This window comes from Erythrolamprus reginae, chromosome 11, assembly GCF_031021105.1.
Source record: "Erythrolamprus reginae isolate rEryReg1 chromosome 11, rEryReg1.hap1, whole genome shotgun sequence".
NCBI lineage: Eukaryota > Metazoa > Chordata > Lepidosauria > Squamata > Dipsadidae > Erythrolamprus > Erythrolamprus reginae.
In genome coordinates, this window is record NC_091960.1 from 31,082,626 (window position 1) to 31,094,017 (window position 11,392).

An 11,392-nucleotide genomic window follows, 5' to 3' on the forward strand; every position below is an offset into this window, starting at 1 on the left:
TTAATAGTTATTTAGTTCTGCATTTCCCTCAGCTTAGCTTTTAATGAAAGTACACTGTTGCCCAAGCATTTTACTCCAAGTTGTGTTAATTTTAGTGTGCAATGCTTTGGAGGGTAGGAGTTGAAACAATTTATGTCTAGGATGCGAGGGGTCATAAATTGTTTTAACTCCTACCCTACAAACGACACTATAGAGCACTGCATACCAAGACTACTAGACACAAGAACAGTTTTTTTCCCGAATGCCATCACTCTGCTAAACAAATAATTCCCTCAACACTGTCAAACTATTTACTAAGTCTGCACTACTGTTAATCTTCTCATTGTTCCCATCACCCAACTCCTCCCACAAAGGGCTGTATGGCTGTAACTTTATTGCTTATATCCTTACGATTTATATTTACTACTAGTTTCTAATATGATTTGATTGCTTATTTGCACCTGGACTATCATTAAGTGTTGTATCTTATTATTTTTATGTACACTGAGCGCATGTGCACCAAGACAAATTCCTTGTGTATCCAATCACACTTGGCCAATAAAATTCTATCCTATCCTATTTGGAAAGGTGAAGTGGAGGGGGAAAAATACAACTTCTTTGTGTATTTTCAGAGCATGTCATGATGGTGTTTACTTTCATTAGTTCTCCAAATGAATATTTAGAACTATACTGCCATCATATGACCAATATAGCTTGGTGCAAAGACAGGATGGATTTCTATGAATATATTTTTTTTAAATGTCACGCCTTTGTCAAGTCTGACTATAGCAAGTTCATTCTGCAATATTGAAAGGTGTTATTTTGATTCCCATTACTACAACAATGGACCCAATTGTACTTGATTAAATATATTTTAAAAATCCTGCCTTGGAAAATAAGGAGGTATTTTAATAATGGCAGCTGAGGTAAAATTATTTTTTCAGTATTCTACTGTTTGGTTTTTAATCTACTGTAATAGAACGTTGAACTAAAGAAATATTTTTGACCTCTCTTGTAAAGATATCGGTTAACCTTCTGAAAGAGCGAAATGGTAAGTGGGTAGGAAATGGATAGCTATGGTTTGTTTCCCAACATAAACCACCTTGAACTCCTGGAGGGAGGTGAGAAATAAATCTCATATACATGCTGGGGAATTCTGGGAGTTGAAGTCCACCTACCTATCTTGTTAATATCACTTTATAATGGCTTGGTAAGGCCATGCTTGGAATACTGCATTCAGCTTTGGTCACCACGATGTAAAAAGGATGTCGAGACTCTAGAAAGAGTACAGAGAAGAGCCCTAGCTACCAATTAGTCTCTGGTCACAACTCACAATTCAAGGTTATTACCTATAAAGCCCTCTTAATTTAATATTTTTACTTCTTTTATATTGTACTGTATTTTTTATATTGTTGTAAGTCGTCCTGAGTCCCATTGGGAGTGGGCTGCATAGAGGTCAAACAAACAAACAAACAAACAAACAAATAAATAATTAGGGGACTGGAGGCTAAAATATATGAAGAATGGTTGCAGGAACCAAGCATGGTTAGTTTAATTTTTTAAAAAGGACCAGGGGGAAAACATGGTAGCTGTGTTCCAGTGTCTCAGGGGTTGCCACAAAGAAGAGGGAGTCAGGCTATTCTCCAAAGCACCTGAGGGCAGGACAAGAAGCAATGGATGGAAACTAAACAAGGAGAGAAGTAATTTAGAACAAAGGAGAAATTTCCTGACAGTTAGAACAATTAATCCCTGGAACGGCTTACCTCCAGAAGTTGTGAATGCTCCAACAATGGAAGTTTTAAAGAAGATGTTGGATAACCATTTGTCTGAAGTAATGTATTGTTATTGTTGTTGTTTTTATTTTATTCACACAAAAAAAGTAATACACAGCAAACGAGATGCTGTATTTTGTATCACAATATCACAAGTCGAATACTTTCCATGTGTCTAGGACTGTGTGATGTATTATTATTGTTGTTGTTGTTGTTATCTTAAACTTGCTGAGGTGGAGAAACAGTGCATTAAAGAAATGAGCAAGTAAAGGAAGTGAGGTTTCTCTCTCTCTCTCTCTCTCTCTCTCTCTCTCTCTCTCTCTCCTCTCTCTCTCTTTTGTCAGCCCTGGCTTTCACTCTCTTTAATACGGAGCGGAAACCTCGAAAGTTTTTGCCGAACGGAATAACAGAACTGGCTCTCAAGAAATAAACTTTACCTCACAACCCTACAGTATTTGTTTTCTGAGGAGCCTCCTTTGCTTTTATTCATCTTCGGTGGCTTGTAATTTCCCGCCTGGCCTCTTAAGCGCTGCAGCTCAATCCCGCCCCCGCCACTACGGCAGCCGCTCGCGCACGCATCTCGATGGTTTCTCCAAACATACAGAGAGCTTCCTGCTGGAACGTCGGCGATATTGTTCCTTTCGACGTCTGTTTTCGTTGACGTCGTCGGTTGACGTCACGAGGCGGAAGTCGGAAACGGGAAGCACTTCGATGTTTACCAAGACGACGAGAAGATGGCGGCTGTCGTGGATACGGGAGGCTCTGCCGATGGGACGGTGAGAAAGGAGTACAGTATCGTTAGATGAGGGATAAAGGACTCGTTTTAGGGCGATCTGGCCACTGGACTGCGACCGAAAGCTTCAGTCCTGCACAGGCCGAGGCGCCGCCTTGGGGGAAGGTTGTCTGTATCATGGGAAGTGATAGGCATTTGGCTTGGTCGGAGTTGCTGCTCTGAATCGGTGCCAGGGATGGGAAAGCTGGGCTGGACTACAACTCCCAACATCCCCAGCGGCCTATGTACGGCCTTGCTGTGAGCTGCGGTTCAGTAATGCCTTAGGACAGGGGTAGGCAAAATTGACTCTTCTATGACATGTGGACTTCAACTCCCACCCATCTCTCTCATTTTTCTTGATTGAACAACGAATCTTCCTTTTTATTATACAGATAAAAATAAATACAGGACTGTATCAGAAATGATGGAATAACCCAATTTAAAAATCTGGTAATGATTGTTGTCCTAGCCCAGTGGTCTCCAACCTTGGCAATTCTGGCTGAGGAATTCTGGGAGTTGAAGTCCACAAAGTTGCCAAGATTGGAGAGCCCTGGCCTAGGAAACCACTTGATCTTTGCATAAAAAAGATCTGTCAAGACAGATGATGGGAAAAATTAATGGCAGGGAGAAGGATAAGAGAGAGAGAGAATCTGATTCTTTTTTCTTTTTTTGACATTATTAATACTGTAGTGTGCATAGGTAGATCCTGGAAGTGTTAAGTTTAGAATATTCTGCAAAATGGCGGTTTAGTTCTATTTCACCTGTACTTAGGAATCCGTTGAGAAAAGCCTCTTGTATATTGAGATACTTTGCTCATTGATTTGTTGATTGGGACCCATCAAGTTGTTTTGGGCTCCTAGCAACTGCATAGATTTTCTCCATGATTTGTCGGTAAATTGTCCATTCAAGACTCCTAATGGTTCACTTCATCATCACTGTAATTGGATCTATCCATCTTGCTACTGGTTGTCCTCCTCCTCTTTTCCCTTCTTATATCTTTGTTAATATAGATATGTATACACATAATTATTAACATTATATTGTTGAGAGTGATTTATAAGGATAACTGGTTTTTCTTGGGCTTTGATAAACTCCATCATCCTTGATCCCTTTCTATATTTTAATTGTAATTGGTACGAAGAGTTTACTATGAAAGTTTTCATTTTCTCCTAGGGCTGTAGACAATAATTATACTTCAAAAGCCTCTTTCTTGAACTTTTTGATCTCTTAGAAAATACAGAATTAGATATCACATCCTGAGAGAGAAAATTAGACACATCTTGATAATGGTTTTAGACCAGTACAAATAAGGCAATAACAGCAGTAAAAATAATAATTGATCCCATATATCCACAAGTCAAATCCCAAAAGTATCAGGCCTATGTGCCAACCATGAGTTAAAATTCTAGAAGTAATAGAACCGATCCATAACTGTCAATTAAAAGGAAATGTGGCTAAAATCAGTATGGTAACAAAAGAGAGCAAGTATAACATCTTGTGTTTAGTGCTTTATTTAGCATACAATCCTCATTGTGAAACTGCTTCTTATACATAGTGTATAAACGTTCATCTCAACCCCAGATTATTATTTTTAAAAATACATGTGGGGGATATTCCAGGTGGTTTCCAACACTTCAGACAGTCTGATGACAGCTGAGGAAGCTGCTGCCCAAAAGAGGGAAGAACGGCTTAGAAAATTCCGAGAGCTTCATTTGAAAAGGGTAAGTTACTTTGTGTTCTGTCTGGGTCACGCCGAAAGCTATGACCAACCCAAAAAGATAAGCCAGACACACCGGTTGAATCCAAACACAGTTTTATAATGGTAAAGAGAAAAGAAGCCAACAGAAAATGTCCTTACAGGTCAGGAAAGCACTGGAACTCCAAAAAGATACACGAAAGCAATTGTTCATACAGAAAAACAGGATCCTTAATGCCAAACGAGGCTGTTGAGCTAACAGACACAAACCTCCCACCGGTCTTCAAGACTGCTGGGCCACGAGCCAGGAACAAAAACGCTGAGAGAAAATGCAGATAACACCAACTCTCTTTGATAACACTCCACGCTGCCGAAATGGTTCTCATGCCTTATAAACCCTTCCCTGCTAATGAGGACCACACCCAACCCCCTGGTGCTCCTCATTCAGCGCTGATAATATCTACGCAGTTGAGTTCTCCTTTGAGCTATGCGTCTCTGCCGCATACTAATGATAGCTTGTGCTTCGTCATCCAGGGACTCCAGGGAATCAAAGCTACTTGCTTGAGATAGCCCTTCCCCAGGGCTCCCAGGCCTTGCTTCATCTTCACTTTCTTGACTGCTGTCTCCACTGTCCGGCTGCAAAGAACTCTCTCCTCCGCTGTCAGACTCCCCCGGGCATGGAGCTAGCAGAGACGCAGCTGATCTTTGATCTGGCTCAGGCTGAACCACAACACCTTGTGACTTTTAGATTCAGAATAATAGTATATCATCTGGGTCATAGCCTTCTGATACTAATTAAATTATATAGCACAATGTACAAGATTTTTGGGGCAACAATTTATCATGCAGGATAGAAATTGGTTTGTAGAGGGAGAGAAAAAAAAGTTGGTAGTTCAGGATCTAAAATTTGGAATGGAATAGAATAGAATAGCAGAGTTGGAAGGGACCTTGGAGGTCTTTTAGTCTAACCCCTGCTTAGGCAGGAAATTACACCACTTCGGACAAATGTTTATCCAACATCATCTTAAAAACTTCCAGTGTTGGAGCATTCACAACTTCTAGAGGCAAGCTGTTCCACGGATTAATTGTTCAAACTGTCAGGAAATTTCTCCTTAGTTCTAAGTTGCTTCTCTCCTTGATTAGTTTCCACCCATTGCTTCTTGTTCTACCCTCAGGTGCTTTGGAGAATAACTTGGTTCCCTCAAACTATTATATATAGTTTTTATTTAAATTCTGTTTGCTTCCCAGAATCATTGTTGAGGTAGGCAATCATATGAATGGGACAAATAAGTAAATGGGGAATGTTGTTATCTCTTGTTTATTTTTAAAAGAATGAAGCCCGTAAGTTAAATCATCAGGAGGTTGTAGAGGAAGATAAAAGGCTGAAGTTACCAGCCAACTGGGAAGCAAAAAAGGCTCGTTTGGAATGGGAACTCAAAGTGGAAGAAAAGAAAAAGGTAAGCAAGCAAATAATATGTGAATTTTTAAGACAATTAGAAAGATTTTTTTTTAAAAGTCCCATTGTTATTATTACTGGGTTATATTAAAAATGAGCAATGATAGATACAATATTACCACCATTACTGGAAAATACTGGCATCCAGATATAGCCCTTTTGCAGTAGTGGGCAAAACATGTGATGTACATTAATAACTCAAAATAATTCTATAACATATTTTTATGTTTTAAATGGAAAGGTCCAATGTAGCTTCCGAAAGACCAAACATTTTGTTGTTATTCCAAAAATGAGATTTTGTAACCCGTCACCAAATAAATAAAACCACAATTTGTATAATACTTTTAGAATTTGTAATACAACATTAGGATGCATTTGTGATTTCAAGGAATCTGTTATTCTTTTGTGCCATATGCTTGCATCAGCCCACCTAGTATTTGGATTAGGCAGGATTTAAACAAAGGATGTCATAATTCAATCCTTTTGTCATGGTGTTCTAAAACAGGGGTCTGCAACCTTGGCAACTTTACGACTTGTGTGCTTCAACTCCCAGAATTCCTCAGACAGCATGCTGAGGAATTCTGGGAGTTAAAGTCCACAAGTCATTAAGTTACCAAGGTTGCAGACTTCTGTTCCAGAATACTGTCAAAAGAGGTTGGAATTATTATGGCTATAGAAAGAGAAAACAACAGCAGATTACATATAATTCATCTGAAGACTAATTTTTTAAGGAAATATAAAATATAAATTTTAGCTCACGACGGAACATTTTTTGAAGAACTGTGTTTTAAATTATTAAAGTGAAATTTACTGTATACTAGGAATGCCTGCAGAAAGGGGAAGATTATGAGAGAGTAAAGCTACTAGAAGTAAGCGCAGAAGATGCAGAACGCTTTGAGAGGAAAAGGAAGAAGAAAAATCCTGATCTTGGGTTTTCAGGTAGGGGGAAATGATCCTTACTGTTTTCAAACACATGTTGAATAAAAATAAAGTTTTATGCAGTGGCTCATATCAGGAGTTCTTCTTTAGTACTTCACCTATGGGTCCTAAGAAAATTGGAAGGGGATCATAAAACATTTTCAGAATTGATCATGGTAAGAACATTGTCAAAACTCCTGTTTGTCATGGTAAATTCAAATTGAGAGCAAAAGTCAGAGATACTTGTCAATCAAAGCTGCTTTATTTACTATCTATTATTCTTCATCTTTATGTAAATGAAAATCATCCAGGCCAGAGGTTAAAATCATGGCAAGTGGACCAAAGTTTATTGAACGGAGACATTTTGTTACTCATCCAAGTAACTTCTTCAATCAAAAATTTTTGGGTTTGGCATAGTATCAGAGAGTTGTTAGAATGTACCAACTCTGCCATACTGACTGCAAGGAGTTCCTTCCCAAAATGAAATGTGATATATATAAATGAAGGGCATTATTTACATATTGCATTTTATTTTGGGGAGAAATCCCGCTGCATTCAGTATGGCAGAGTTAGGACATACCAAGGACTCTCTGACTCTATACTTATGGAGGGGGGACATGATCGAAACATTTAAATACGTTAAAGGGTTAAATAAGGTTCAGGAGGGAAGAGTTTTAAATAGGAAAGTGAACACAAGAACAAGGGGGCAAAACATGAGGTTAGTTGGGGGAAAGATCAAAAGCAACGTGAGAAAATATGATTTTACTGAAAGAGTAGTAGATGCTTGGAACAAACTTCCAGCAGACGTGGTTGGTAAATCCACAGTAACTGAATTTAAACATGCCTGGGATAAACCTAGATCCATCCTAAGATAAAATACAGGAAATATTATAAGGGCAGACTAGATGGACCATGAGTCTTTTTTTGCCGTCAATCTTCTATGTTTCTAACCTAACCAAAAAATTTCCATTTTGATTGAAGAACTTACTTGGATGAGTAACGAAACGTCTCTGTTTAATAAACTTTGGTCCAGTTGCTATGATTTAATCTTTTAAATATTCTTCATCATGTTTTGAGAAAGGAGTTACACAAATGTGGAGGGAATCACAATATTGCTGAGATAGGTTGCCCTATTTAGTAGAAATTTATTGTTCACTAAGCTAATTTCTTTGCTCTATAGACTATGCAGCTGCTCAATTACGTCAGTATCAGCGGTTGACCAGGCAAATTAAACCTGACCTGGAAAAGTATGAAAAATTAAGAGAAGAAAGGCAAGTAATTTTTTTCATAGTTTTTTTATGTATTATTATTATGTGGTAGAAAGATCTAGAAGGAATATTTACAAATGAGATCATTCCTAAAGGCATATGAATTAGAATACAGGTAGTCCATACGTTTGGAAAGTAATTGAGACCGCAATTTTGATCATAAATCATGATGGTTATAAACAAGGCTACCATGTGATTGTGTAGAAGGGTAATGTCCCCGGGCATGTACAATTTATGTTTGGTATGTTTGTTTGTTTGTGTGCTTGTTAGTATATTGGGGTTCTTTTTTTTAAACTTTTTAAAAATATTTAAATTTATTTGAATCTATTTGGATTTGTACGATTTGTTTATGCTTTGTTGTGAGCCGCCCCGAGTTCGCGGAGAGGGGCGGCATACAAATCTAAATAATAAATAATAAATAAATAAATGTCCCATCCACCTGGTTCAATTTTGGTTAAAGAGAATGAGAAAAATGAAAAAGATTATAGATACAGAATTAAGAGTACAGAATCAGCGTTACCATAACGGGCTAGGTATTGATATTTTTATCCCAAATTCCTGAGCTAGAGAAATTTCACAAAAATGTTACTGTTAACATTTATTTTCTCCTTTTTCTCCTTCAGTGGTGAAGATTTTTTCCCAACTTCAAATAGTTTACTCCATGGAAGTCATGTGCCTTCCAAAGAAGGTGTTGACAAAATGGTTTCAGATCTTGAAAAACAGTTGAGTATTGTATTGGCAGTTCTGTGTTAGCAAAAACTTCAGAAGAGAAGGATTTAGGGGTTGTGATTTCTGACAGTCTCAAAATGGGTGAGCAGTGTGGTCGGGCGGTAGGAAAAGCAAGTAGGATGCTTGGCTGCATAGCTAGAGGTATAACAAGCAGGAAGAGGGAGATTGTGATCCCGCTATATGGAGCGCTGGTGAGATCACATTTGGAATACTGTGTTCTGGAGACCTCACCTACAAAAAGATATTGACAAAATTGAACGGGTCCAAAGACGGGCTACAAGAATGGTGGAAAGTCTTAAGCATAAAACGTATCAGGAAAGACTTAACGAACTCAATCTGTATAGTCTGGAGGACAGAAGGAAAAGGGGGGAGATCCTTGGAACAAACTTCCAGCAGACGTGGTTGGTAAATCCACAGGAACTGAATTTAAACATGCCTGGGATAAACATATATCCATCCTAAGATAAAAATACAGGAAATAGTATAAGGGCAGACTAGATGGATCATGAGATCTTTTTCTGCCGTCAGTCTTCTATGTTTCTATGTAACAGTTAAGTGCCATATTCATAAGGAATGTCTAAATTAAGCATCTTGTACAGAAGTCCCCAAACTTGGCAACTTTAAGACTTGTGGACTTCAACTCCCAGAATTCTCCACCCAGCATAGAGAATACTGGGAGTTGAAGTCCATAGGTCTTAAAGCTGCCAATTTGAAGACCTCTGATGCACTTATCATAGACCTCCTGCTATCAGACCTCCTGCCTCCTCTTGTTTTATTTCAGATTGCATTATTTAAGCACTTGGCACTTACAGAGTCCATCTCATCTTCTTTCCTATTCATTTGTCAAATAATATAATTATCAGGCAAGGCTTTGCCCCTTTTAAATGATTCCAAGTAATCATATTAAGTATAGAACCCAGAGATTGATTGATTTACTTTGGAGTGCTTTAATGAAATTGTGTTTTTTATTCCCGTTGACCCCATTAGCTGAATATACAAGGAGGGGAATTATATTACTGTCTCAAGTGAAGAACCTCCAGTACCTCATTAAAATATAAATTCAAGATGTAGCTATATACAAACATAAGCTGAGTATTTCAGTTTCTCTTTCAGAATTCAAAAACGTGAAAAATACAGCCGGAGACGTTCTTACAATGACGATGCAGATATCGACTACATTAATGAGCGGAATGCCAAATTCAATAAAAAGGCTGAGAGATTCTACGGGAAATACACTGCAGAAATTAAACAGAATTTGGAAAGAGGGACAGCTGTGTAGACAGAAAAGTTCAGGAGGCAGGCCTTGCTTTCTCAGTTTGCCTTGTTTAAAACCTTCATGTGTAAAATATGCTTTGCAAACATGTTCTAATTCTAGAATGAAATTTGTCCACATATAGTACTCCTCCTCAAAGAACGGCATGTCAGAAAAGTTTTATAAATTGTAGAAAACCAAAGTATTTGAAGTTATGGTTGGTGAGCCAGTGATTTCATTTGGTTTTTTTAATGTAAATATTGAATCACAAATTGTTTTTATATGTACGTGTGGTTTATTGAAATTATTTATTAGATTTATATGCCGCCCCGAGTTTACGGAGAGGGGCGGCATACAAATTAATAAATAAATACATAAAATAAATTACAACTGTGTTAGTTGCTATGTTAATTTTGGTAGTCTGATTAAACTAAAAGCCATGGCATATAAAGCTGTTTTTAAAACACTCTTGGTTTGCTTTGTCTGCTTAATGAGCATCTTGTATATAATGCAATTAGTAGGAAGCCCCAAAGTCATAATTCAGACGGATGTGCAAAACATATCCAAGTATTACAGACAAAAAGACTGGGTTAGAAAGCTCCCCAAATATTATTTGCATTTAGAAACGTGTAATATTGCTCATACAGGTAGTCCTCAACATACAATTGCTTGTTCAGGGATCTCTATAGTGCTACACTCCCCAGCATCTGCTACCCTTACTAGCTAACCTGTTTCCCAATGCCCACCACCCACAGCACTTTTCCACCCTCTCATGATCCTTACCTGGTAGTCAACTCTTCCCACTTGACCCTTGCAGTCCTCGGATTACAGCAGCAATGCAGACTGCTGTTGCTAAGTGATGCTACCAAAACAGTGAAGGGCTACCAAAATTTTTACTACCACGCTGTGGGCGTGGCTCATGCAGGACACCCTGCATTTTCTTTCAACATCTTCCAGTGCAAGTTGGGTGCATCTCCATTTTTGCTATCCGACTGCGTCCCCCCACCCCGGTCTGGCCAGTAGCCCACCCCTGCATTCATATAATATCATGTACAGTGGTACCTCGAGATACGAGTTTAATTCGTTCCGGACCTGGGCTCTTAAGTCGAGCAGCTCTTATCTCGAACGACTTTTCCCCATAGGAATTAATGTAAATAATTTTAATTGGTTCCAGCCCTCAAAAAACTCACAAAGTTAGTCTAAATTATGCAGAAAGACATGTTTTTAATGAAGAAATGTACATGTACATATAAATGAATAATGAAGTTTCTTTCACTTAACTTGTAAACTTTCTTAAACTTTTAAATTTACATATGTTCAACTTCTCTGCCACCCAATCCTGTAGGACAGAGGTCCCCAACCCTTTTTGCACCAGGGACCGGCTTTAAGCGATCAAGAGAGGAATGGGTGAATGAATGGACGGAGGGTGGGAAGGAAGGAAGGAAAGAGGGAAGGGACAGGAACAGAGGAAGGAAGCAAGGAAACTTATGAAAGGGGAGAGTAAGAGAGGAATGAGTGAAGGGAGGGAGGGAGGGAAGAAGGTGGGAAGG

At 38.4% G+C, this 11,392-nt stretch overlaps 1 protein-coding gene across 1 annotated transcript; it reads left to right on the forward strand.

Moving 5' to 3' along the window:
• Window positions 1-2,376: 2,376 nt before the first annotated feature.
• SYF2 (SYF2 pre-mRNA splicing factor) lies at window positions 2,377-10,309 on the forward strand. Its single transcript, XM_070763884.1, has 7 exons — window positions 2,377-2,527; window positions 4,143-4,244; window positions 5,551-5,676; window positions 6,497-6,614; window positions 7,774-7,864; window positions 8,485-8,583; window positions 9,704-10,309. Exons 1-7 carry the CDS (start codon window positions 2,486-2,488, stop codon window positions 9,867-9,869), a joined length of 744 nt encoding a protein of 247 aa, XP_070619985.1. The 5' UTR covers window positions 2,377-2,485; the 3' UTR covers window positions 9,870-10,309.
• The last annotated feature ends 1,083 nt before the right edge of the window (window positions 10,310-11,392 follow it).

Excerpts from the sequence above, each read along its gene's own strand:
- SYF2 (XM_070763884.1), top strand. The coding sequence starts at position 2,486 with ATGGCGGCTGTCGTGGATACGGGAGGCTCTGCCGATGGGACG. Across the intron at positions 4,245-5,550 it reads GAGAGCTTCATTTGAAAAGG|AATGAAGCCCGTAAGTTAAA; the intron begins GTAAGTTACTTT and ends TATTTTTAAAAG. Across the intron at positions 7,865-8,484 it reads GAAAAATTAAGAGAAGAAAG|TGGTGAAGATTTTTTCCCAA; the intron begins GCAAGTAATTTT and ends TTTCTCCTTCAG.